The 27929-nt window shown below is 45.3% G+C and overlaps 4 protein-coding genes across 5 annotated transcripts in view; all 4 read right to left on the bottom strand.

Moving 5' to 3' along the window:
* The window catches only part of HECW1 (HECT, C2 and WW domain containing E3 ubiquitin protein ligase 1), a 319771-nt gene extending 311624 nt beyond the window's left edge, over positions 1 to 8147 (bottom strand). Inside the window, exon 1 of one of the 2 annotated variants that reach the window (XM_086845056.1) lies at positions 7870 to 8147. The gene's annotated coding sequence lies outside the window, so the exon portion shown is untranslated. The remainder of the gene's footprint in view (positions 1 to 7869) is intronic. The other variant, XM_086845137.1, reaches the window with a different exon arrangement.
* Positions 8148 to 12077: 3930 nt separating this feature from the next.
* LOC147655777 (inositol 1,4,5-trisphosphate receptor-interacting protein-like 1) lies at positions 12078 to 15169 on the bottom strand. The gene is made up of 2 exons (XM_086845169.1): positions 15157 to 15169; positions 12078 to 14887 (listed from the first exon to the last, which is right to left on the bottom strand). The coding sequence occupies exon 2, from the start codon at positions 14882 to 14884 to the stop codon at positions 13394 to 13396; it is 1491 nt and encodes a 496-aa protein (XP_086701295.1). The 5' UTR covers positions 14885 to 14887; positions 15157 to 15169; the 3' UTR covers positions 12078 to 13393.
* A 4495-nt stretch (positions 15170 to 19664) lies between these two features.
* LOC147655776 (inositol 1,4,5-trisphosphate receptor-interacting protein-like 1) lies at positions 19665 to 21155 on the bottom strand. The gene has a single exon (XM_086846904.1). The coding sequence runs from the start codon at positions 21153 to 21155 to the stop codon at positions 19665 to 19667; it is 1491 nt and encodes a 496-aa protein (XP_086703030.1).
* A 4777-nt stretch (positions 21156 to 25932) lies between these two features.
* LOC147655775 (inositol 1,4,5-trisphosphate receptor-interacting protein-like 1) lies at positions 25933 to 27423 on the bottom strand. The gene has a single exon (XM_086845752.1). The coding sequence runs from the start codon at positions 27421 to 27423 to the stop codon at positions 25933 to 25935; it is 1491 nt and encodes a 496-aa protein (XP_086701878.1).
* Positions 27424 to 27929: the final 506 nt, after the last annotated feature.

Genomic DNA, 27929 nt, shown 5'->3' with positions numbered 1-27929 from the left:
ACCCAGCAACAGCTGGCTGGAAGTATGTAACCATGCTTTTCCCCATGTACACTGCTTAGATCAGTAGTTTACCAAAGGTGAAATTAGCCCTAAGGCCATCCACAGAAAACAGGAGGAGGACACTAGGAAAATCAGGCTGTATAAAATGTGTAAGATCTTGTAAGAAAGGTGCTCAACACCTAGCATTTTCTTAAAATTTCAAATGGGGAAAAGAAGAGATTAGGTTGGGAAATCACAAGACATGCCAAAGGTATGCATATTTTGGCAGGACAGCAAGCAGCAAAGGGGAGTCCACCATGGTCAAGTTACAAATTGCAATGCAAATGTCTAAATATTCAAGCACTGCTGTAAGAATTGCCTCATGGCATGGAGTCTGGGAAAACAGAGCATGAAGAGGCCATGGAAGACTTTAGAAGGCAGCTCTTGCATTGCAATAAGCCTCAAAGTTGGTAACTCTTCTCCCTCCTGCCTCCTCAGAACCTAAGAAGGTCAGATAGTTGTTATTATTTACCACAATTGCTCCCCTGAGACTTAAGGGAAGATGCTGAATGGTGAAATTTAGATCCCTATTACTTGACAAATGCTACTTTGGATTTCACCCTTTGAAGAAGGGGCCTTGTAATTCACCTTTTTCTCACAGCTTTTTCTGGTCCCTGCTCTTTCATGAAGAACAATTTGTAGTCATGATTAACAGTGAATGTGTAAGAGAAATTCTCTTGGGATACAAATATAGAATGCACAAAAAGCAGCCTGTCTAACGATGCTGTCTACAGCTTTAAATTCAGCAAGGAGCTTTCACTTTTTTTATTTTTTTTACTTCCACAGGCTAGGAAAACATGCCCTGGTCAAAGCCCTGGTCATTACTTTTTTATTTCAACTTAATCTTTGAAAAGAGCAGAATCTTGCTTAAAGTCTCCAATTTTCCTTCATATTTGTGAGACACAAATGTAACTATAAGGTCTGTCAAAGATTATGGAGTCCTTTTTTTTCCTGATTCAAGTGTAATGTTCCTGATACAGATAAAATTCTTGAAAATCATATTAACAAAGCCAATGTCTATGCTCTTGGGAAGATACAGTCATAGCAATCAGGGTTATTATAACATCAATAAACTGACAGGAATTAAATTACTTTTGATCAAAACTGACTATTCTCAATTGGTTGCCTGCTGAATTTGTATCAGCCAAATCAGCAAGATGAGGAAGATACACTCTGGTGGCTTGAAAATGAAGTACAACTCTTTGATCAGAAAGAAAAGGGAAGAAATTATTGCAAATTCTTTTCCTTCATATTTTTCAGTATGAAGTGTCTCACAGGAAAAAGGATTTATTTGAGAAATGATCTAAACCAATTCTTTGCACATTGATACTGTTGGTTTTGTTTGTGAATGGTCTCTTATGTTCTTGGGGTTTTTCTTCCTAACAACTTAATCACTTGTGTTGCTTGTTTTTTGTTGTGTCTTCTTTTACTTTTCCTAGTAGATAAAATACATGGTCTATAGCAGTTAAAGAAGGCACCTTATTTCTTTACCAAAAGAGTCTAATCTGTGGAGAAGAAGCCTTTTACTTCTAGGATTACACTCATTTTTAGATTTATACATTAAAAATTCCTGGGGATAGATTCTGCCATTGTTGTCCAGCTGAGTCATACTTTTATAAATAACCTCAGTGCACAGAATGGCTTTTCTTTTAGCATAGACATTGTTTCTGCAGATCAGAAGCAATTTGGTTTGGTCCTTGGAAGTTTCCTGCAAAAATCTCACTGTTTTTCTTCCTGCTTTACAATGAAAGGGGAAAAAATAATCAATAAAGGGTGTGTGATTTAGTAATAAACCAGATTTCTAGTTTATCTGAAGAGCTCTGGATAAAGGCCATCATGAGCCTGTGTCCCATCAAATGTTTTCACATATGGTATCCTTGCAGCAGTTGATAAGAACACAAACCAGGCCACATTAACAGTCACCACAAGTGAGATTTGTCATTACTCCTTCATCTGTGATAGCAGAGAGCACAACAGGCTGATAACCTGCAAATAGCTCCAGTTCCTTCCCTTGCAACCAACTGATGGAGCAATTTTGAGGAATTCCTTGTGCTTTTGGCACTTCAGTTTGCCACCTGTCACATAGCAGTCGTGCCATTTAGCTTCCAACATAACTTGCTACTACCAAAGAGATGTGTGAGGGTGTGGTATTTGCTCTGCACCCGTTTCTGCAGGGCCACACACACGGGCACTCGCAGTTTCTCAGTTGCATTTCTTGCAGCAGCTCCTGTTGTGCTCCTTGTATTACACACACAGACACTGGATGCCTCTTACTTCTACATACTTGCCAATGACCTCCTTGGGCTTTAACCCTTCCTCCATTCCTTTCCCATAGGAACTCTGTGGTAATCTGCTCTCTGCTTTACAAAAACACCTGGCAAATACTCATCTGGGGCAAGAGAAATGTGTGAGCATTCTCCTGAACTCCTAAAAGATTGCATTCTTTGCTCACAAATGACCTTATCCAAACAACTGTGGCAGACCTGGACCCTTGGGCTCAAGTGATATATCATGAAGGGTATTGGAAATGGACAGGCTTAATTTTTATTTCCTTGACTTCCATTTTAAAAAACAAAAGTTTAAAGATTTCATGATCTCATTAATTGACTTTGTCACCAACAGCTTCATGTTTTATAGCCTGTCTCTCAATCACTTGGAATTACAATTTCATTTAAAAAAAAATCCTATGGAAATCAATGGCTTCTTGAAGATCAAGATATCATTTATCCTGTGTAAGGGAGACAGAATTATGTAAGATATCTATAATTTGATAGACTCCTGATGTTTTTCAAAACACCCTGGATTCTCTATTTGATGTGACTATGACTGATCAGTAACTGTCAAAAGATGAATGAGTAGGTACTTCCAAAGCCAGTATACTTAGAACAAACCTTTCCTATAGGAGTGGCCTGTCAATTTTGAGCCTTAAGCTATTCAGTATAGCCCCTTGAAAACCTCTATTCTCTGTATTTAATAGTAATCCCAGATTATAAAATGAAATAGATATCTTTCCAACAGCCTGTTCAAAATCCTCAGTTCCACTGAGAGAATGTCACACAATGTGCTCTGGAGTTACAGCGTACTGGAAAACAGAGCAGTAAGCCATACTGACAGACAGGCTGATGAGCTGTGTGATGGGGCTGAGAATAGAAACAGCTTTAGTATACCTTGGGAATGGATGTAAAAGCTGGCAGCCCCAGAAGTAGGGGCTCATTGTCCTTCCTACATGACACACTCTGCATTTATGGTGCCTATTCCTCTTGCGCCTTGGTGAGCTTATTCCAAATTTAGGACACATAAAGTGTTATTCTACCTTACATCCAGGATGTGTCAGAACATTCCTGTATGATTGTTTAGTGAGAACAGCTCCATTAGAATCATCTTGTATAGAGAAGAGTCTGTACCCTTTGAAGAAACCAAAGGAAACAGTCAGATACCTGTGTATTTGGGTAAGTGTATCCCAATTTTTCAAAATCTTAGGATTAGTTTAAAAGGTAGAACATGCTACAAAATTATAAGCTAGGCCTGGATTTCTGCTGAGTGCTTTTCCAAATCTTTGCTTCCTCATTTTTGACTCACCATCTTAGAATCAGGAAATTTGCTTTATTGAAAAAAGCAATTAAAAATCACAGGATTCAGCAGTGGCACTCCAGAGAACTCCCTGCCATATTTAGTAAGTTGACAACTCCACAAAAAGCTTTGCTTTGGGTCTTCTGTTCCAGTTTGAGGTTTCTTTTTCATAGATTTATCCAGCACTTTAAATATGAAATGAATCCTATAAATTTTCTTTTAACTATGTGTATTGTCCTCAAATAGTGAGGAAAATATAGGAACTCAAACTGAAATACAGGATGTTTTAAAGACATCAACTGATTAGACTCAATTTACTACATTCATCAAAGGCAATCTCAGTTTTCAGCCATAGAACAAATCTGTTTGGTGCCCAGCAGTAGTTTCCCAGGTACATGCTCTGCATTAAATATATATACACTTGCATACGTCCATATGCCCACATTTCAGAAAACTGGACCAAATTCTCCCTTGAATTATACACCATTTCAACAGAATCTCCTAGGAATATACATAGGAGTATGCAAACCTAGATCCATCACTGCTGCATAGTCCACTGCCTTTGCATTCATTTCATGGGTTTTCCTTCCATTTTGCCTCATTCTTAAGTCTTTGGCAGGTTAAGAGTGAGGCAAATTATTTGGAAACGTCTCATATTTATTGATCCTCCTTCACAGCATAAATTACACAATGCAGTCATCTGAGGTGAAAGAAGGAATTTTGTTAATATCTGATTTAAATATTAATTCACAAGCTCTAAAGACACAGGAACCCTTATCATTCTGTGCTTCTAAAACATTTCAAACCTTTGATGGGGCACAAAATCTTCTATTCCCTTCTGAGCAACTAATATTTTTTTAAACACCACAATGATTTCCTTTTCTTTCCAGTTTCTGTCTGCTGTTTACAAATAGATCCTTATGGCTCTATGAATTCAAGACAATTATACCTTGAAATTCACTGGAATGCCATCAGACCTGTTATTTTGGGGACTTTCTAGCTGCATAAATAAAATGTAAATTATCTGAATATATAGGCATAGAAATACAGAGGCATTGCTTTCCATAGGCATAGAAAACAACGTGAAAAGCCATCTGTAATTAAGGAGAAATGATAGGTAAAACTGCAATTTCAAATAAGTCACCCAGCAAAGAACAGAAGTGCATAAATATAAACAAAAGGCAGCGTATTAGTTCTCCATAGAGATTGAATTAAATCTAGTTGGAACAATTAATTACAATACATTAATTTATATCTTAACAATTACTGTATATTTCTTCATATTCATCAAGCCCAGTCTTTTCGCGCAGGTGCAAATTCTTTGAGTCTCTTTCCTACCGCACTTGAGACCTTGAGCTTTTGTTTTGAACTTGCCCGAATCCTGCACTGCTCTGCCACCTAGTGCTCCGAGGGAGGGTATCTTACATTAAATACCGGCGCAGGATGCTCAACAGAATAGATGTTTCTGTATAAAAACATTTTATTTCCTCACTAAATGGATGATTAAGGAAGAATTTGGTTTAACAGCCTCCAAGGATATCGTAATTGATCGCTGCCAGACATCACCTCTATGCCTGCAGATCTTAGTAATATACAAAATTGTTTAGCAACTTGCATCTTTGTATTTTAGGATATTACATCATCTTTATGGATCTTTCGAAAATGCAAAATAAATTAATTTTTACATAAAATCCTTATAGAACAAAATCTTGAATTTTTTTTTTGTTTTGAATTCACGTAATTGAATATCACGTGTATTTAATCACATGAAATTTTTAGACAAAAAATGTCTATTTCAACTTCTAGCAAGTACCAAAAGAATCAAAATTAAATTACTGGTGCATAAAATTTTTGTTTGTAAATAGATTCTAAAGCATAGCATTTGAAACAACCAGCTTGTCTCTTGTTAATTTTAATTTACACTGTTTCCAAAAGTGTGTTTCTACATTAGCACTATTCTGATTTATATTTTCCTAAAATTACATTTAAACAGGGCTTATTTGAAGTAACAGACCAGGCTACACATTTTAGAGGAATTTTAATTGTTAACAATTTTATTTGAAGGTAATGGAGCTTGACATTGGCAGAGTTGACACGACAAAGCTATGAAAGTGAGCTTTGCTCCTCTTTTGAAGGAAAAGTCATTCAAACAAGACTGGTCTGACTCTCACTGAAGATAATCTCTTCTATAGAAAATTTACTGGTACGACTTCAATTACATACACGAATCTTCAATATTTATCAGTTGGTTCTAATTTTTCCTTCAGATACCATGAATACCAAATTATTTTCCCAGCACATTACTCAGAAAGGACTATGAAACATTGTCAAGTGTCTCCTCTTGTCTGGATTGCCTAAATACAGAACCAACATAAACTGTATGGCTATGAGATGAATCACAAAATGGCTGGGGTTGGAAGGGACCTTTGGAGATCATCTAGTTCAAACCTCCTGTTAAAGAAGGTTCATCTACAGCAGTTTGTGCTTTGGAAAGATCCCTGCAGTCATCTCTCCTCGAGGCTGAACAGGTCCAGCTCCCTCAGCCTGTCCTCCAGTCCCTTAACGATCTTTGTTGAACAAGACAGGGAACCCCTGCTGACCCCTGGGGAACACTGCTAGGTACAAGCCTCCAGATAGACTCTGTGCTGATGATCACAATGCTCTGGGATCTGCCACTCAGACAGCTCTGCCCTAGGGGAATGCTATGGAAGACAGTGTCAAAAGCCTTGAAGAAGGTTAAGAAGACATTATCCACTGCTCTTCCCCTCATCCCCCCAGCTAGTCATTCCATCATACAAGGATGGTTAGCCAAGCGTGATTTCCCCTTGGTGGATACATGTTGACTACTTGTCATAACCTTCTTTTCTGCCTCCACATTAGGAGATGACAACCAGGCCATTCCATCACCTTTCCAGGGACTGAGGTTAACTGGCTTGTAGTTCCCTGGATCCTGTCCTTCTTGTTCTTTTTGAAGTTCTCATGTACCTTTCCATGATTTTACAAATAACCCTCAGCACTTCAAGGCCCATTTCAAGGCCTATGAATTTCTATTTTTTTTTTCTTTTTCTTAGATGCCAGATCATCACAGTGGGTGTTAAGTTTCTCTGGACATCCACAATGCTAATCTGATACTCCGCAACACAAAATCTTTTCTCCAGACTTTTTCACTTGCGTACTTAGTCAGAGATTCCTGAGGGCTGCCTGAGCAGTAAAGACTAAAGCAAAAAGAGACCTTCCATAACTCTGCGTTCTCTGGATCCTTTGCTACCATCAGCAGTGAGCCCACGTTTCCCCAAATCTTCCTGTTGCTACTGATGTACTGGAGGGAGCCCCTGTTGATGTCCTTGATATCCCTTGCCAGATTTAATTCCAAACGGACCTTAGCCTTCCAGATCTCATTCCTGTATACTCTGAAAACATTCCTATATCCCTCCCAAGTGCCCAAAAACCCTGCACCTTTTTTCACAAGCTTCCATAAACTTCCTCATTCTCATTATGTTTTGCCAGAAGCTCCTTGCTCATCTTTTCAGGTGTCTTTCCCCTTTGCTTGATTTCTTACCTGCAAAAATTCTGTGATTTTGATCCTGGAGGAATTGATGCTTATTCAGCTTTTTTCCTACAGTACTGTCAAATATTAATATCTAAAAATCAACTAAGTGCAATTGGCAAGGTTCTATATGTGGGCAAATCTAAGGACCCTCACCCTCTCTCTAAAATACACTGCCCTGAGGGAAAGGATGTATCTGCCTTACTGCTTGGCTAATCTCACCTCTAATGTGTCAGTCTCATCCCATGCAGCTCTGTCAAAAGTTACCTTTCCACTCCACATCCTGCTGGACACCTTTTATTGGCTTCATTTCTGAACAAGCAAAAAATCAACACAACTGGACTAAATTCTGTTTGGACAAATCAAAAGGACTTGTGTCATTTGCTTGGATACTGAATGGCACCAATTTACACTTATCAGCTTTCATTATGCCCTTACTTTATGGAGGAAATGTAATACCTCCACTAACATCTGTTACTACAAGTTCTACTTCCAAGCATGGGATCCAGAGCAAGGAAAGCAAAAGTGAAACATTCCAGCACACACCAGCCCACCCCTTAAGCAGGCATAAGGAGCTCAGCCAACTGTAAATTAAAGCTATTGGGGAAAGTGTGGTCCTGTGAGCTCCACTTCCATATTCCTACAATCCACACTGCCACTTTTCTGACCCTGACAGAAGATTCCTATGGGGAGATGTCATGGGGTGGCTTTACCTTTAAGGTGGTTTTGGGAGCCAAGGAAGTTGAAGCTGCTGGTGGCTGATGGGAGTCTTTCCTCCTGACCAATTATCAGTCATTTCTAAGAACTGACAGCAGTTTTGTCCATTAAAAAGTGACATCAACTTGTAAACACCCCCTTAAGATGTACAGTCAAAGCTCTCTTGTCTCTCTTTGTTTCCCGGCTGTGAAAGGTAACAGAGCTCCAGGCCTCCCGTTCCCTGCCCAGGCCATGCAGCCCGGGCAGGGGCTGGGCCGGGCCTGCCACGTCTCCCGGCCGGGAGATGGGGCCTGCGGGGCTTGCCCCGGGCTCTGGCCGGGCCAGGCCGGTCCCTGGCTCGGCTGCAGTTTTTTTGCTGTGACTGAATTCACCAGAGACTGCCGAGTAAAGAAAGAAAAAAGCTCTTGGCCTGCGTCAGGCTGAGACAGGGACCACACTCTGCAGAGCAGCCATGAGGAATCTTCTGTCGCAGACAACTCCAGCTGCTGCTCCAGCAGAGATCACAGAACCAGCTACAAAGCCTGGACAAGATTTTAACCTTTTCATTACCCAGATGAGACTTACAGATTAATCCTTTTATCCAGAGAGAGAAAAAGAGAGTGATCAACATGTAAAGAGATTTTATAAACTATCAGAGACAGTAAAGAAAAGAAGCTTCAGAAAAGGTAGAAAATAAGGAGATGCTTTATAAGCTGAAATATTTTTCTGTTAAAGCTATGGAGATGGACAATAAAGTCTTGAAAAAAACTCCTTTAATTCATGACAGAGTATATAGGGAGGAATAGAGTGTTCAAAGTGTGGATTTTGAGTAAAAAGTAGAGTAATTGTGATACAGTGAAGTGCTGGAACAGAGTGAAGCGAAGATTTGAAGCCTTGGGGGGCAATCAGAAAACTGTTTTCCAGTGAAGCTCACAGAGACAGATGAAGAGGACTTTTGCCTTTGAATAACTCATCCTTAAAATGACATCCCTAGACTCATGGCCCATACACACCTCAGAGTGATGTGAAATGGGAGGAATGAATTCTGATGACAAGATTTCTGGGCAGCTGGCATCAGAAAAATAGAAAGCTATAACAGAAATAGTTTTCTTGTGAGAAACTCCATAGATTAGCAGAAGGAGACTTCTGCTTCTCTACAAAGACTGATGAAAAGATTGTAGCAGGAATTGGGACTGTTTTAAACACCAAAGTTCCAAAGTTTTTGTCTCTATGTAGTCACATGTACAAGGGAATGGTTAAGTAGTGAGAGATAAAAAGGTTTTCTGGAAGTTTATTCAGGTGTTTTTATTCTTGTAGTTTTGTTAATAAACTTTCTTTATTCCTTTTAAGTTTTAAGCCTGTTTTGCTCTTGTTCTAATCCACATCTCATAGCAAAAAATAAGTAATTTTTTAGTTACTGCTTTAAAACCACAACAGGAGACCCCCACCAAAAAAACCCATGATGTAGAAAGCCAGGGAACAGTTCTGTCAGCACAGCTCCCTGAACTAGGAAGCAAAGGAGAACATAAACTCAAGTGCCAAGGGAATACAGGGACAACCCAGACACAGATAGCGTTCTTCTCAGGGAGGCAGTCCCTTTGGTGGCAGAGAAAAACAATGAAAGGAATAGGAGAGCCCACATTATCAACAGCTGGCTCGAGGGTTGGTGTCACCAGTAGAATATAGGGTTCTTTGAATACGGGGAAACTTTCACAGCATCTGCCCTGCAGGCACTGGATGGGCTCCATCTCTCTGTTAACAGCAGAAGGATGCTAGTTCATGAACTGGGAGAATTCATTGAGAGTTCCATTTATTTCTATCTTTAGCACGCTCTTACAGGGTTCACGCAGCTTAACGAGCTACTATTGGCTAATACATTTTGTTGAACCTTCCTTTTCTTTTACACAACATCATTGTTTTTCTTCATTCTCACTACTCCAGAAAAGTACCAGGAGCACTGTCCCCGGAATTGTCGTCTGGCTTGAAAACTGGGTCGTGCAGACAGGCTTTTACTAGAATATATTAATAGATATATATAATGTTATATATAATGTGATATATAATGATATATAATGTTCATATCATAAGAATACTTAATTAGTCTTATTAAAAACTAAAAGGCCGAATGCCCTAAGAAAGCAGCTCAGATTTACACTAGGCAACCTGAAGGATTGCCCGAGGACAGACAAGCTCAACAAGGTGCTAGTGCAGTAGAGCTTAGGCTACAGCTTTCTGCCCTTGTATCTCTGGAGCCTTGGAGGGGAAGGCCGCATGGCTTGGGGTGACTTTCACCAGCTTTCCTGCAACCAGCCCCGGGCACGCGAGGCTGTTTGGTCTCAGGCCTGGCAAGAGCAGAAAGAAGCGCCCAAAGCCTGGCTTTGTAGAGCCCTGAGACAAGCAAAGATGAGGAGAGCGCAGAGAAGAGGCCATCAGCAGTGCACAGCAGCTTCTCGCAGCCATAAATGACAGAAAATTCAAACACTATTGTGGTTTGGAGTTTGTGTTGTGCTTTTTTTGGAGCCTTTTCCCCCCACCAGAGGAGAACGTGTGGCATTTCCCGTGTTGCACACCTGGATTTGAATGGTCTGCTCTCGGTACTGCCTAGACAAAACTCAAAATTGTGCCTTTGCCCCTCTCCTTACTCGGTTATCATTTGTCATTTCTAGGGGGTTGTGGGTAACACCATTTCTTTTTCCTCACCTTGTGCTCAGGAGCTGGGAGGGCCGCCAATCTCCCTCCCCCCAGCCCAGCTTGACCCTGAAAGGTTTCTGCAGTAGGGGAGCGCGGCATGTTGCCTGTGGCTCAGCTGCCAGCACCTGTGGCAGAGCCCAAATCTCATGGCAACGCTGCAGGGATCACTGCCCCACCTCCCATCTTGTCCAGCTCTGGAGCTCATTTAAATGCTGGGGTTTTTAATCTAGCTGCCTGAATAAAGAAACAATCCCATGGCAGAGGGAGCTTGAGGCTGTAATTTCGGGATCAAGCAGCAGGTAGGGACAGGATTGGTTAAAGCTAAGCCGACCACAGGTGTCGTGGCAAGAGGCAGTCGTACCGTCCTGGTTGGCTGTGTAATGTGCCCCTTCCATTGGCTTTGGGATGTGATGCATTTGGAAAGAAGGCGGGGTTTTAATGGAAAACCGCTCCGAATATTCACAGAGCCCTCTTAGAGGTAAAAGTGAACTTGTCTTTATTTCTATCTTTAGCACGCTCTTACAGGGTCCCACAGGGTTTTCGCAGCTTAACGAGCTACTATTGGCTAATACATTTGTTGATCCTTCCTTTTCTTGTACACAACATCATTGTTTTTCTTCATTCTCGCTGCTCCAGAAAAGTTCCAGGAGCACTGTCCCCGGAATTGTCGTCTGGCTTGAAAGCTGGGTCGTGCAGACAGGCTTTTACTAGAATATCTTAATAGATATATAATGTTCATATCATAAGAATACTTAATTAGTCTTACTAAAAACTGTCACAAGCAGTGCATGGCACTTAGAGAAGAATTATGAATAGTGCCATTCTAGTGAAATATTATCAATATAGTAAGAATTGATAGTAAAATACTTGAAGATCTCTTCCTATTGCATCAGGAAACTTCCCTTATTCTGGAGTGCTGATTTTTCTGGATTCCTCTTATTGGGTTTACATTTTGTAAACAGTCAAGAAACATTTTTTCAGATACAAATCTCTCCGTGTCTTCCAAGAGTGAGCTGAGTTACTGTTTGCGAAGAGCAGCGGTTGAATTCAGAGAAGCATGGTTTGTGTTCTTCTGAAAGGACTGGCAGTGGTTATTTTGTCGAGCTCAAAAGGAGACTCAATCTTTGTAGCTTTGAACTTCTTATTCTTTGTGTCCTCCTTCTTTTCTCCAGTTGTGCTAACTGGATGTTCTACCACCCATTCCTCCCCCTGCAAACCCAATGAGCCACAAAGACCACCGCATTCACCTCTGAGCAACTTTATTTTAAATAAAGTCTAAGGGCAGACTTGGCTTTATTTTTTTATTTTTTTTATTTTTTCATGAAGAATATCTCCTGAATCCACAGACTTTGAAAAGTGAGCTCAGCGAATGAGGGGCTGGGGGCAGGTGGCCTTCATTTCTGATGAGAACCAATTCAGCCCTGTAAGTTCGGTTGAGTTTAAGGAGACTGCTCACAAGCCCAGACTCCCAGCGCACGACATTTACCAATACTATAGGGGTGGCCGAGATCAAGAAAGTCTTGCACGCTCCGGCTTCTGTCAGATTGCATTTTATTGAAAACCCAGCAAAACAGTTTCATGCTTGCCAGTCATACGGCCACTTAGTGATATGTGTTAATTAATATGTGTCCAAACAGATAGTGACACTGTATATGGCCTTGTTTCTGTCCAAAAATATTATAGATGTGATATGCATTCTATGTATTTTCAAACCGTATTTACGTAATAGACAACTTTCCTGTCATAAATACAATCACTTCAGAGCATAATATTTTCACTGTAGATAGTCACTATAGATAGTCACTATTGTCACTACAGATAGTGACATAATCTACATCTTGAATTTATATTGTTTTATTATCGTATCTATTCCAATGATTTTTTTTCATTCTATAACATTTTCCATATTTCATAACATTTAACAATAAATATATATTATTTGCTGTAATTCGATAGGAATGATCTCTAATTGGTTTTCTATTTCATTTCCACTTTATGAAATTATTGTTTTGTATGAAATACAATACATGTATATATATATATATTTTATAAGTATATCTATGTAATAAAAATTTTGCCTCTCAGAAATGCAGTAACTGTAGAGCATGAATATGTGTCACAACAGGTAGTGACATTACATATGTGCCCTATCTTTTTATAAAATAATACGATCATTGATAAACTATTGTTATCATTTGTATCTATTAAAAACAGAACTCTATCATTTGTATCTATTAAAAACACATCTGTTAATAAAAATCTTTGTAGTTATATATACATGTTTTAGTTATATATGTATATATCTATTTCTCAGTGTATCCCATTCTTTCTTCTTTGTTGTGGCACTAAAAAGTGATCATCTGCCAGCAGCTGCAAGCCCCATGAGCACACACATCCAAAGGACAAGAGGAGGGCGTGGTGAGGGCCTTGGAACACAAGCCCTGTGAGGAACAAGTGAGGGAGCTGGAGCTGTTTAGGCTGGAGAAACAGAGACTCAGAGGTGACCTTAGCCCCTCTCCACAACTGCCTGAAAGGTGGCTGTAGGCAGGTTGGGGTCGGTCTCTTTTTCCAGGCAGCAACTGACGGAGCGAGAGGACACAGTCTTAAGCTGTGCCAAGGGACATTTAGCCTGGATGTTTGGAAAAAGCTTTTGACTGAAAGAGTGCTAAAAGTAGTGGAATTATCTTCTCGGGGGAGGTGACGGAGTCACCATCCCTGGATGTGTTGAAAAAAGATTGGGTATGGCACTCGGTGTCATGGTTTTGTTGAGGTGGTGTTAGGGCATGGCTTGAACTTGATGATGTTAAATGGCTCTTCCAACCTAGCAGTTCTGTGATTCTAGGAGCCCTGCTAACAGTGGCCATAGGCCAGCAACCTCGCCAGGCGATGGCGCAGATCAAGGTAGGCTTGCATGGCCTGGGAGTGGGCAGCCTGATCCCGCCACAGGCTGTGGAAGAGGTTGGATGGCCTAGCTGTTCGTACATCTTGGGGCAACCTGATCTCCTCTGGAAGCCTCTGGTTGCCCACAATAAAATGCTGCAGGTGTTTCTTTTGCAGAGCTAAGCACAGCTGCTCCAGGACATCGGACAGCTGAAGCAGGAAAAACCTGCTGTGCCACCGTGACAGCGGTACGGTGTTCAGCTGGTGCATGAAGATGGTCTTGATGGAATGGATGGAGAAGCCCTTACACTCCTGAAAAGCTACAGCAAGGAGCTGCAGGCATTTCAGGTGCGAGCTGTCCTGAGGGAGCTGCATGGCCATGTGCCTGAAGAACTTTGTCTCTGCTATGCTGTAGGTCTCAGGCCACATTGTGCTTGGGGTGTGGGCCCCTCGAGGCCGGCTGCTGATAAAGATGTCTGAGGTAAATCGCTGTACCCCAAGCATCACCTGAACCTGGAAGCTTTCCTGGCTGTTGGACAGCCTGAGGTGGCAGAAGCGCTGGGAGCAGTGCAGCGCTAAATGCCAGCTGCGTGACTCAGGCAAACGCTGCCAGCTTACTTCCAGCAGTCTGTAGAAGAAGTAGATGGTTTTCTCCACGTCAAGGTAGGAGCCGGTGCACAGCATGTCTAGGAGGTTGGGCTGCTGAGTCACCATGCCAATCACGTCAGGGTGGTGGCGGAAGCACAGCATGTTCGCACCCTCCTGCCCCCTCGGGCAGCTGCACACCAGCTCCACGCGGACACGGAAGTTCCTGCCGGGCCTCAGCCAGTCAGCGTCACGCTCCAGGCGGAAGATGTGGCCTGGGGGAGCAGTCAGGGGTACAAGCACATGGTACACAGCTTCCTCCCCACTCTCAGTCCAGCCTTCAAAGGCACTGCCAAAACCAATGGCTTGGTGCAGCACCGGGAAGAAAGTCCCAACCAAGGCACGCCTGAGGGCACTTAGGAATTTCTCCATCATGGCCGTTGTCCTGTTGCAGCCTGCCTGCAGGTCCTGTACAGGCCACTGTATGCGCTCGTCCAGAAGCCATGCCAGATCATACGTCCGTGTCTCGTCCTCTTCCTCGCTCTCCTTTTCCTTCTCCCCCTCGCCGCTGACCTCTGCCTCACGCCTTCTCTTCCTCCACATAAACCATAGGGGCAAGAGAAGAAGCGAGAGCCCAACAAATGCCCAGACCTGCCAGGGCTGCAAGGCAGACCAGAGCAGGTCTCCCCAGGATGGGCCACTCTGCATCAGGGCAAGCTGCTCCACCTCCAGCTCCAGCCGAATCCTCTCACGTTCCTGGAACTTGGCACGCTCCTCCATGAGCAGACGTGTCGCCTCATCCAAATCTTCACCCACGGGCTGTGGGTAGTCAATGATGCTTTGCAAGAGCAAGAACCACAATACCCAGGTATCCATGGTCTGCAGGAGGATGGAGACAAGGCCGTGAGGGGAGCGGGGAAAGAGGCAGCTGGCAGTGGGAGCAGCAGGTCTGGGAATCCCAGGGATCTGGGGGCAGCAAGGCCTGTCCCACTGCCCCAGCAGCAGCAGCAGTAGCAGCTGGTACCCTAGCTAAGGCTCTACCATCAGGGGCTGTCCCTGCATGCAGCAGGGAGAAGCCAGCCCCAGGTGCAGCATTTCTGCCCCAGCCCTTGTCCCCAGCACAGCCTCCCTGCCACATGTGCACTCACCGCTTGCCCAAGCAATACAGGGCCCGAGTTACCTGCTGGGGCCTTTTCCAGCTGCCCCCATTGTGACGCGTCCCCTGTGATGTCACGGGTGCCCCAGCGCATCACAAGCCAGCCAACTGCACCCTTTGTCCTTACCCCAGCTCAGCCACTCATATATGCTGTTTAAGGCTGCTTTGGAGTGAATTTTCTTCAAAGAACGTCCCTTGGTCTTTCTTTTGTCTTTCTGGCCTCCATTGCCAGTCTCCTAGATCTCCATGTTGGAAGGCACCCTTGGGAATCATTGAGTCTAAGCCTCGACTCCACACTGCTTGAGCTAGCCTTAAATGTCTGCATCATGCGGCTTGAAAAAGTCCCTGAAGTTCACACAGTTCCACTGCAAACTTCACACTGCCTACTCCATCAGGTCCCCAGATGCCACATGCCCATGACTTTTAAACCTCTCTGAGGCTGGTGACTCAGCCATTGTCCTAGGCAGCCTGTTGCCAAGCTTGAGATCCTTTAGTTGAAGGAATACTTCCTGGAGATCCAATCTAAATCTCCTTTGGCACAACTTGAGGGAATTTCCTCTGATCATATTGTTTGTTCTCTGGGCTGGTAAATATAATGAGCCCCGCGTAGCTACAAACTCCCTTCAGGCACCATCTGCATTGTGTCAGGTGCAGATGTTAGGCCTGTGACACCAGCTCTTCCCAGAGGAGAGGAAAGGTGCTGCTTTTGCACTGAGGTCCCCGTGATGCAGTGGGACCAAATGGCTTGTCAGTGGGCAGAAGGCTGCCAGGAAGTGTTTCCATGCGAGGAGAACCTTGCTGCCAAATACATCACCCAATAGAATCTGTCCCCTTCCAAGCAGAAGGAAAAATCAGAATTCTCCTTGTAGAAAATGGGAAGCTTAAGAGGGAAAGTCAGTGCTGGAATGTGCCAGGATACCCATGTGGATTTTGCCAACCTGCAAGGCCAGACCGTGAAGGTGGGATCCCGGCAGCCAAGAGATGCCCTCTTGCTCTGGGGCCTTCCATGGAACTGGCAGCACAGATGAGAGAGCCTTTCCTTGGCCTTGGCCTTCAGCAGGGCCACAGTGTGGGCAAAGGCCAAATGCCCTAAGAAAGCAGCTCAGATTTACACTAGGCAACCGGAAGGATGCCCGAGGACAGACAAGCTCAACAAGGTGCTAGTGCAGTAGAGCTTAGGCTACAGCTTTCTGCCCTTGTATCTCTGGAGCCTTGGAGGGGAAGGCCGCATGGCTTGGGGTGACTTTCACCAGCTCTCCTGCTAACAGCCCCGGGCACACGAGGCTGTTTGGTCTCAGGCCTGGCAAGAGCAGAAAGAAGCGCCCAAAGCCTGGCTTTGTAGAGCCCTGAGACAAGCAAAGATGAGGAGAGCGCAGAGAAGAGGCCATCAGCAGTGCACAGCAGCTTCTCGCAGTCATAAATGACAGAAAATTCAAACACTATTGTGGTTTGGAGTTTGTGTTGTGCTTTTTTTGGAGCCTTTTCCCCCCACCAGAGGAAAACGTGTGGCATTTTCCGTGTTGCACACCTGGATTTGAATGGTCTGCTCTAGGTACTGCCTAGACAAAACTCAAAATTGTGCCTTTGCCCCTCTCCTTACTCTGTTATCATTTGTCATTTCTAGGGGGTTGTGGGTAACACCATTTCTTTTTCCTCACCTTGTGCTCAGGAGCTGGGAGGGCCGCCAATCTCCCTCCCCCCAGCCCAGCTTGACCCTGAAAGGTTTCTGCAGTAGGGGAGCGCGGCATGTTGCCTGTGGCTCAGCTGCCAGCACCTGTGGCAGAGCCCAAATCTCATGGCAACGCTGCAGGGATCACTGCCCCACCTCCCATCTTGTCCAGCTCTGGAGCTCATTTAAATGCTGGGGTTTTTAATCTAGCTGCCTGAATAAAGAAACAATCCCATGGCAGAGGGAGCTTGAGGCTGTAATTTCGGGATCAAGCAGAAGGTAGGGACAGGACTGGTTAAAGCTAAAGCCGACCACAGGTGTCATGGCAAGAGGCAGTCGTACCGTCCTGGTTGGCTGTGTAATGTGCCCCTTCCATTGGCTTTGGGATGTGATGCATTTGGAAAGAAGGCGGGGTTTTAATGGAAAACCGCTCCGAATATTCACAGAGCCCTCTTAGGGGTAAAAGTGAACTCGGCTTTATTTCTGTCTTTAGCACGCTCTTACAGGGTCCCACAGGGTTCTCGCAGCTTAACGAGCTACTATTGGCTAATACATTTTGTTGATCCTTCCTTTTCTTGTACACAACATCATTGTTTTTCTTCATTCTCGCTGCTCCAGAAAAGTTCCAGGAGCACTGTCCCCGGAATTGTCGTCTAGCTTGAAAGCTGGGTCGTGCAGACAGGCTTTTACTGGAATATCTTAATAGATATATAATGTTCATATCATAAGAATACTTAATTAGTCTTACTAAAAACTGTCACAAGCAGTGCATGGCACTTAGAGAAGAATTATGAATAGTGCCATTCTAGTGAAATATTATCAATATAGTAAGAATTGATAGTAAAATACTTGAAGATCTCTTCCTATTGCATCAGGAAACTTCCCTTATTCTGGAGTGCTGATTTTTCTGGATTCCTCTTATTGGGTTTACATTTTGTAAACAGTCAAGAAACATTTTTTCAGATACAAATCTCTCCGTGTCTTCCAAGAGTGAGCTGAGTTACTGTTTGCGAAGAGCAGCGGTTGAATTCAGTGAAGCATGGTTTGTGTTCTTCTGAAAGGACTGGCAGTGGTTATTTTGTCGAGCTCAAAAGGAGACTCAATCTTTGTAGCTTTGAACTTCTTATTCTTTGTGTCCTCCTTCTTTTCTCCAGTTGTGCTAACTGGATGTTCTACCACCCATTCCTCCCCCTGCAAACCCAATGAGCCACAAAGACCACCGCATTCACCTCTGAGCAACTTTATTTTAAATAAAGTCTAAGGGCAGACTTGGCTTTATTTTTTTTTTTTTTTTTTTTTGTCATGAAGAATATCTCCTGAATCCACAGACTTTGAAAAGTGAGCTGAGCGAATGAGGGGCTGGGGGCAGGTGGCCTTCATTTCTGATGAGAACCAATTCAGCCCTGTAAGTTCGGTTGAGTTTAAGGAGACTGCTCACAAGCCCAGACTCCCAGCGCACGACATTTACCAATACTATAGGGGTGGCCGAGATCAAGAAAGTCTTGCACACTCCGGCTTCTGTCAGATTGCATTTTATTGAAAACCCAGCAAAACAGTTTCATGCTTGCCAGTCATATGGCCACTTAGTGATATGTGTTAATTAATATGTGTCCAAACAGACAGTGACACTGTATATGGCCTTGTTTCTGTCCAAAAATATTATAGATGTGATATGCATTCTATGTATTTTCAAACCGTATTTACGTAATAGACAACTTTCCTGTCATAAATACAATCACTACAGAGCATAATATTTTCACTGTAGATAGTCACTATAGATAGTCACTATTGTCACTACAGATAGTGACATAATCTACATCTTGAATTTATATTGTTTTATTATCATATCTATTCCAATGATTTTTTTCATTCTATAACATTTTCCATATTTCATAACATTTAACAATAAATATATATTATTTGCTGTAATTCGATAGGAATGATCTCTAATTGGTTTTCTATTTCATTTCCACTTTATGAAATTATTGTTTTGTATGAAATACAATACATGTATATGTGTATATATTTTATAAGTATATCTATGTAATAAAAATTTTGCCTCTCAGAAATGCAGTAACTGTAGAGCATGAATATGTGTCACAACATGTAGTGACATTACATATGTGCCCTATCTTTTTATAAAATAATACGATCATTGATAAACTATTGTTATTATTTGTATCTATTAAAAACAGAACTCTATCATTTGTATCTATTAAAAACACATCTGTTAATAAAAATCTTTGTAGTTATATATACATGTTTTAGTTATATATGTATATATCTATTTCTCAGTGTATCCCATTCTTTCTTCTTTGTTGTGGCACTAAAAAGTGATCATCTGCCAGCAGCTGCAAGCCCCATGAGCACACACATCCAAAGGACAAGAGGAGGGCGTGGTGAGGGCCTTGGAACACAAGCCCTGTGAGGAACAAGTGAGGGAGCTGGAGCTGTTTAGGCTGGAGAAACAGAGACTCAGAGGTGACCTTAGCCCCTCTCCACAACTGCCTGAAAGGTGGCTGTAGGCAGGTTGGGGTCGGTCTCTTTTTCCAGGCAGCAACTGACGGAGCGAGAGGACACAGTCTTAAGCTGTGCCAAGGGACATTTAGCCTGGATGTTTGGAAAAAGCTTTTGACTGAAAGAGTGCTAAAAGTAGTGGAATTATCTTCTCGGGGGAGGTGACGGAGTCACCATCCCTGGATGTGTTGAAAAAAGATTGGGTATGGCACTCGGTGTCATGGTTTTGTTGAGGTGGTGTTAGGGCATGGCTTGAACTTGATGATGTTAAATGGCTCTTCCAACCTAGCAGTTCTGTGATTCTAGGAGCCCTGCTAACAGTGGCCATAGGCCAGCAACCTCGCCAGGCGATGGCGCAGATCAAGGTAGGCTTGCATGGCCTGGGAGTGGGCAGCCTGATCCCGCCACAGGCTGTGGAAGAGGTTGGATGGCCTAGCTGTTCGTACATCTTGGGGCAACCTGATCTCCTCTGGAAGCCTCTGGTTGCCCACAATAAAATGCTGCAGGTGTTTCTTTTGCAGAGCTAAGCGCAGCTGCTCCAGGACATCGGACAGCTGAAGCAGGAAAAACCTGCTGTGCCACCGTGACAGCGGTACGGTGTTCAGCTGGTGCATGAAGATGGTCTTGATGGAATGGATGGAGAAGCCCTTGCACTCCTGAAAAGCTGCAGCAAGGAGCTGCAGGCATTTCAGGTGCGAGCTGTCCTGAGGGAGCTGCATGGCCATGTGCCTGAAGAACTTTGTCTCTGCCGTGCTGTAGGTCTCAGGCCACATTGTGCTTGGGGTGTGGGCCCCTCGAGGCCGGCTGCTGATAAAGATGTCCGAGGTGAATCGCTGTACCCCAAGCATCACCTGAACCTGGAAGCTTTCCTGGCTGTTGGACAGCCTGAGGTGGCAGAAGCGCTGGGAGCAGTGCAGCGCTAAATGCCAACCGCGTGACTCAGGCAAACGCTGCCAGCTTACTTCCAGCAGTCTGTAGAAGAAGTAGATGGTTTTCTCCACGTCAAGGTAGGAGCCGGTGCACAGCATGTCTAGGAGGTTGGGCTGCTGAGTCACCATGCCAATCACGTCAGGGTGGTGGCGGAAGCACAGCATGTTCGCACCCTCCTGCCCCCTCGGGCAGCTGCACACCAGCTCCACGCGGACACGGAAGTTCCTGCCGGGCCTCAGCCAGTCAGCGTCACGCTCCAGGCGGAAGATGTGGCCTGGGGGAGCAGTCAGGGGTACAAGCACATGGTACACAGCTTCCTCCCCACTCTCAGTCCAGCCTTCAAAGGCACTGCCAAAACCAATGGCTTGGTGCAGCACCGGGAAGAAAGTCCCAACCAAGGCACGCCTGAGGGCACTTAGGAATTTCTCCATCATGGCCGTTGTCCTGTTGCAGCCTGCCTGCAGGTCCTGTACAGGCCACTGTATGCGCTCGTCCAGAAGCCATGCCAGATCATACGTCCGTGTCTCGTCCTCTTCCTCGCTCTCCTTTTCCTTCTCCCCCTCGCCGCTGACCTCTGCCTCACGCCTTCTCTTCCTGCACATAAACCATAGGGGCAAGAGAAGAAGCGAGAGCCCAACAAATGCCCAGACCTGCCAGGGCTGCAAGGCAGACCAGAGCAGGTCTCCCCAGGATGGGCCACTCTGCATCAGGGCGAGCTGCTCCACCTCCAGCTCCAGCCGAATCCTCTCACGTTCCTGGAACTTGGCACGCTCCTCCATGAGCAGACGTGTCGCCTCATCCAAATCTTCACCCACGGGCTGTGGGTAGTCAATGATGCTTTGCAAGAGCAAGAACCACAATACCCAGGTATCCATGGTCTGCAGGAGGATGGAGACAAGGCCGTGAGGGGAGCGGGGAAAGAGGCAGCTGGCAGTGGGAGCAGCAGGTCTGGGAATCCCAGGGATCTGGGGACAGCAAGGCCTGTCCCACTGCCCCAGCAGCAGCAGCAGTAGCAGCTGGTACCCTAGCTAAGGCTCTACCATCAGGGGCTGTCCCTGCATGCAGCAGGGAGAAGCCAGCCCCAGGTGCAGCATTTCTGCCCCGGCCCTTGTCCCCAGCACAGCCTCCCTGCCACATGTGCACTCACCGCTTGCCCAAGCAATACAGGGCCAGAGTTACCTGCTGGGGCCTTTTCCAGCTGCCCCCATTGTGACGCGTCCCCTGTGATGTCACGGGTGCCCCAGCGCATCACAAGCCAGCCAACTGCACCCTTTGTCCCTACCCCAGCTCAGCCACTCATATATACTGTTTAAGGCTGCTTTGGAGTGAATTTTCTTCAAAGAACGTCCCTTGGTCTTTCTTTTGTCTTTCTGGCCTCCATTGCCAGTCTCCTAGATCTCCATGTTGGAAGGCACCCTTGGGAATCATTGAGCCTAAGCTCAAGCTCACTGCTTGAGCTAGCCTTAAATGTCTGCATCATGCGGCTTGAAAAAGTCCCTGAAGTTCACACAGTTCCACTGCAAACTTCACACTGCCTACTCCACCAGGTCCCCAGATGCCACATGCCCATGACTTTTAAACCTCTCTGAGGCTGGTGACTCAGCCATTGTCCTAGGCAGCCTGTTGCCAAGCTTGAGATCCTTTGGTTGAAGGAATACTTCCTGGAGATCCAATCTAAATCTCCTTTGGCACAACTTGAGGGAATTTCCTCTGATCATATTGTTTGTTCTCTGGGCTGGTAAATATAATGAGCCCCGCGTAGCTACAAACTCCCTTCAGGCACCATCTGCATTGTGTCAGGTGCAGATGTTAGGCCTGTGACACCAGCTCTTCCCAGAGGAGAGGAAAGGTGCTGCTTTTGCACTGAGGTCCCCGTGATGCAGTGGGACCAAATGGCGCGTCAGCGGGCATAAGGCTGCCAGGAAGTGTTTCCATGCGAGGAGAACCTTGCTGCCAAATACATCACCCAATAGAATCTGTCCCCTTCCAAGCAGAAGGAAAAATCAGAATTCTCCTTGTAGAAAATGGGAAGCTTAAGAGGGAAAGTCAGTGCTGGAATGTGCCAGGATACCCATGTGGTTTTTGCCAACCTGCAAGGCCAGACCGTGAAGGTGGGATCCCGGCAGCCAAGAGATGCCCTCTTGCTCTGGGGCCTTCCATGGAACTGGCAGCACAGATGAGAGAGCCTTTCCTTGGCCTTGGCCTTCAGCAGGGCCACAGTGTGGGCAAAGGCCAAATGCCCTAAGAAAGCAGCTCAGATTTACACTTGGCAACCGGAAGGATGCCCGAGGACAGACAAGCTCAACAAGGTGCTAGTGCAGTAGAGCTTAGGCTACAGCTTTCTGCCCTTGTATCTCTGGAGCCTTGGAGGGGAAGGCCGCATGGCTTGGGGTGACTTTCACCAGCTCTCCTGCTAACAGCCCCGGGCACACGAGGCTGTTTGGTCTCAGGCCTGGCAAGAGCAGAAAGAAGCGCCCAAAGCCTGGCTTTGTAGAGCCCTGAGACAAGCAAAGATGAGGAGAGCGCAGAGAAGAGGCCATCAGCAGTGCACAGCAGCTTCTCGCAGTCATAAATGACAGAAAATTCAAACACTATTGTGGTTTGGAGTTTGTGTTGTGCTTTTTTTGGAGCCTTTTCCCCCCACCAGAGGAAAACGTGTGGCATTTTCCGTGTTGCACACCTGGATTTGAATGGTCTGCTCTAGGTACTGCCTAGACAAAACTCAAAATTGTGCCTTTGCCCCTCTCCTTACTCTGTTATCATTTGTCATTTCTAGGGGGTTGTGGGTAACACCATTTCTTTTTCCTCACCTTGTGCTCAGGAGCTGGGAGGGCCGCCAATCTCCCTCCCCCCAGCCCAGCTTGACCCTGAAAGGTTTCTGCAGTAGGGGAGCGCGGCATGTTGCCTGTGGCTCAGCTGCCAGCACCTGTGGCAGAGCCCAAATCTCATGGCAACGCTGCAGGGATCACTGCCCCACCTCCCATCTTGTCCAGCTCTGGAGCTCATTTAAATGCTGGGGTTTTTAATCTAGCTGCCTGAATAAAGAAACAATCCCATGGCAGAGGGAGCTTGAGGCTGTAATTTCGGGATCAAGCAGAAGGTAGGGACAGGACTGGTTAAAGCTAAAGCCGACCACAGGTGTCATGGCAAGAGGCAGTCGTACCGTCCTGGTTGGCTGTGTAATGTGCCCCTTCCATTGGCTTTGGGATGTGATGCATTTGGAAAGAAGGCGGGGTTTTAATGGAAAACCGCTCCGAATATTCACAGAGCCCTCTTAGGGGTAAAAGTGAACTCGGCTTTATTTCTGTCTTTAGCACGCTCTTACAGGGTCCCACAGGGTTCTCGCAGCTTAACGAGCTACTATTGGCTAATACATTTTGTTGATCCTTCCTTTTCTTGTACACAACATCATTGTTTTTCTTCATTCTCGCTGCTCCAGAAAAGTTCCAGGAGCACTGTCCCCGGAATTGTCGTCTAGCTTGAAAGCTGGGTCGTGCAGACAGGCTTTTACTGGAATATCTTAATAGATATATAATGTTCATATCATAAGAATACTTAATTAGTCTTACTAAAAACTGTCACAAGCAGTGCATGGCACTTAGAGAAGAATTATGAATAGTGCCATTCTAGTGAAATATTATCAATATAGTAAGAATTGATAGTAAAATACTTGAAGATCTCTTCCTATTGCATCAGGAAACTTCCCTTATTCTGGAGTGCTGATTTTTCTGGATTCCTCTTATTGGGTTTACATTTTGTAAACAGTCAAGAAACATTTTTTCAGATACAAATCTCTCCGTGTCTTCCAAGAGTGAGCTGAGTTACTGTTTGCGAAGAGCAGCGGTTGAATTCAGTGAAGCATGGTTTGTGTTCTTCTGAAAGGACTGGCAGTGGTTATTTTGTCGAGCTCAAAAGGAGACTCAATCTTTGTAGCTTTGAACTTCTTATTCTTTGTGTCCTCCTTCTTTTCTCCAGTTGTGCTAACTGGATGTTCTACCACCCATTCCTCCCCCTGCAAACCCAATGAGCCACAAAGACCACCGCATTCACCTCTGAGCAACTTTATTTTAAATAAAGTCTAAGGGCAGACTTGGCTTTATTTTTTTTTTTTTTTTTTTTTGTCATGAAGAATATCTCCTGAATCCACAGACTTTGAAAAGTGAGCTGAGCGAATGAGGGGCTGGGGGCAGGTGGCCTTCATTTCTGATGAGAACCAATTCAGCCCTGTAAGTTCGGTTGAGTTTAAGGAGACTGCTCACAAGCCCAGACTCCCAGCGCACGACATTTACCAATACTATAGGGGTGGCCGAGATCAAGAAAGTCTTGCACGCTCCGGCTTCTGTCAGATTGCATTTTATTGAAAACCCAGCAAAACAGTTTCATGCTTGCCAGTCATATGGCCACTTAGTGATATGTGTTAATTAATATGTGTCCAAACAGACAGTGACACTGTATATGGCCTTGTTTCTGTCCAAAAATATTATAGATGTGATATGCATTCTATGTATTTTCAAACCGTATTTACGTAATAGACAACTTTCCTGTCATAAATACAATCACTACAGAGCATAATATTTTCACTGTAGATAGTCACTATAGATAGTCACTATTGTCACTACAGATAGTGACATAATCTACATCTTGAATTTATATTGTTTTATTATCATATCTATTCCAATGATTTTTTTCATTCTATAACATTTTCCATATTTCATAACATTTAACAATAAATATATATTATTTGCTGTAATTCGATAGGAATGATCTCTAATTGGTTTTCTATTTCATTTCCACTTTATGAAATTATTGTTTTGTATGAAATACAATACATGTATATGTGTATATATTTTATAAGTATATCTATGTAATAAAAATTTTGCCTCTCAGAAATGCAGTAACTGTAGAGCATGAATATGTGTCACAACATGTAGTGACATTACATATGTGCCCTATCTTTTTATAAAATAATACGATCATTGATAAACTATTGTTATTATTTGTATCTATTAAAAACAGAACTCTATCATTTGTATCTATTAAAAACACATCTGTTAATAAAAATCTTTGTAGTTATATATACATGTTTTAGTTATATATGTATATATCTATTTCTCAGTGTATCCCATTCTTTCTTCTTTGTTGTGGCACTAAAAAGTGATCATCTGCCAGCAGCTGCAAGCCCCATGAGCACACACATCCAAAGGACAAGAGGAGGGCGTGGTGAGGGCCTTGGAACACAAGCCCTGTGAGGAACAAGTGAGGGAGCTGGAGCTGTTTAGGCTGGAGAAACAGAGACTCAGAGGTGACCTTAGCCCCTCTCCACAACTGCCTGAAAGGTGGCTGTAGGCAGGTTGGGGTCGGTCTCTTTTTCCAGGCAGCAACTGACGGAGCGAGAGGACACAGTCTTAAGCTGTGCCAAGGGACATTTAGCCTGGATGTTTGGAAAAAGCTTTTGACTGAAAGAGTGCTAAAAGTAGTGGAATTATCTTCTCGGGGGAGGTGACGGAGTCACCATCCCTGGATGTGTTGAAAAAAGATTGGGTATGGCACTCGGTGTCATGGTTTTGTTGAGGTGGTGTTAGGGCATGGCTTGAACTTGATGATGTTAAATGGCTCTTCCAACCTAGCAGTTCTGTGATTCTAGGAGCCCTGCTAACAGTGGCCATAGGCCAGCAACCTCGCCAGGCGATGGCGCAGATCAAGGTAGGCTTGCATGGCCTGGGAGTGGGCAGCCTGATCCCGCCACAGGCTGTGGAAGAGGTTGGATGGCCTAGCTGTTCGTACATCTTGGGGCAACCTGATCTCCTCTGGAAGCCTCTGGTTGCCCACAATAAAATGCTGCAGGTGTTTCTTTTGCAGAGCTAAGCGCAGCTGCTCCAGGACATCGGACAGCTGAAGCAGGAAAAACCTGCTGTGCCACCGTGACAGCGGTACGGTGTTCAGCTGGTGCATGAAGATGGTCTTGATGGAATGGATGGAGAAGCCCTTGCACTCCTGAAAAGCTGCAGCAAGGAGCTGCAGGCATTTCAGGTGCGAGCTGTCCTGAGGGAGCTGCATGGCCATGTGCCTGAAGAACTTTGTCTCTGCCGTGCTGTAGGTCTCAGGCCACATTGTGCTTGGGGTGTGGGCCCCTCGAGGCCGGCTGCTGATAAAGATGTCCGAGGTGAATCGCTGTACCCCAAGCATCACCTGAACCTGGAAGCTTTCCTGGCTGTTGGACAGCCTGAGGTGGCAGAAGCGCTGGGAGCAGTGCAGCGCTAAATGCCAATCGCGTGACTCAGGCAAACGCTGCCAGCTTACTTCCAGCAGTCTGTAGAAGAAGTAGATGGTTTTCTCCACGTCAAGGTAGGAGCCGGTGCACAGCATGTCTAGGAGGTTGGGCTGCTGAGTCACCATGCCAATCACGTCAGGGTGGTGGCGGAAGCACAGCATGTTCGCACCCTCCTGCCCCCTCGGGCAGCTGCACACCAGCTCCACGCGGACACGGAAGTTCCTGCCGGGCCTCAGCCAGTCAGCGTCACGCTCCAGGCGGAAGATGTGGCCTGGGGGAGCAGTCAGGGGTACAAGCACATGGTACACAGCTTCCTCCCCACTCTCAGTCCAGCCTTCAAAGGCACTGCCAAAACCAATGGCTTGGTGCAGCACCGGGAAGAAAGTCCCAACCAAGGCACGCCTGAGGGCACTTAGGAATTTCTCCATCATGGCCGTTGTCCTGTTGCAGCCTGCCTGCAGGTCCTGTACAGGCCACTGTATGCGCTCGTCCAGAAGCCATGCCAGATCATACGTCCGTGTCTCGTCCTCTTCCTCGCTCTCCTTTTCCTTCTCCCCCTCGCCGCTGACCTCTGCCTCACGCCTTCTCTTCCTGCACATAAACCATAGGGGCAAGAGAAGAAGCGAGAGCCCAACAAATGCCCAGACCTGCCAGGGCTGCAAGGCAGACCAGAGCAGGTCTCCCCAGGATGGGCCACTCTGCATCAGGGCGAGCTGCTCCACCTCCAGCTCCAGCCGAATCCTCTCACGTTCCTGGAACTTGGCACGCTCCTCCATGAGCAGACGTGTCGCCTCATCCAAATCTTCACCCACGGGCTGTGGGTAGTCAATGATGCTTTGCAAGAGCAAGAACCACAATACCCAGGTATCCATGGTCTGCAGGAGGATGGAGACAAGGCCGTGAGGGGAGCGGGGAAAGAGGCAGCTGGCAGTGGGAGCAGCAGGTCTGGGAATCCCAGGGATCTGGGGACAGCAAGGCCTGTCCCACTGCCCCAGCAGCAGCAGCAGTAGCAGCTGGTACCCTAGCTAAGGCTCTACCATCAGGGGCTGTCCCTGCATGCAGCAGGGAGAAGCCAGCCCCAGGTGCAGCATTTCTGCCCCGGCCCTTGTCCCCAGCACAGCCTCCCTGCCACATGTGCACTCACCGCTTGCCCAAGCAATACAGGGCCAGAGTTACCTGCTGGGGCCTTTTCCAGCTGCCCCCATTGTGACGCGTCCCCTGTGATGTCACGGGTGCCCCAGCGCATCACAAGCCAGCCAACTGCACCCTTTGTCCCTACCCCAGCTCAGCCACTCATATATACTGTTTAAGGCTGCTTTGGAGTGAATTTTCTTCAAAGAACGTCCCTTGGTCTTTCTTTTGTCTTTCTGGCCTCCAT

The sequence above is a fragment of the Cyanistes caeruleus genome, chromosome 1 (genome assembly GCF_971803275.1).
Source record: "Cyanistes caeruleus chromosome 1, bCyaCae1.hap1.1, whole genome shotgun sequence".
NCBI lineage: Eukaryota > Metazoa > Chordata > Aves > Passeriformes > Paridae > Cyanistes > Cyanistes caeruleus.
Note: the sequence above shows the minus strand (reverse complement) of the source record. Positions and strands in the feature narration are given on the sequence as shown.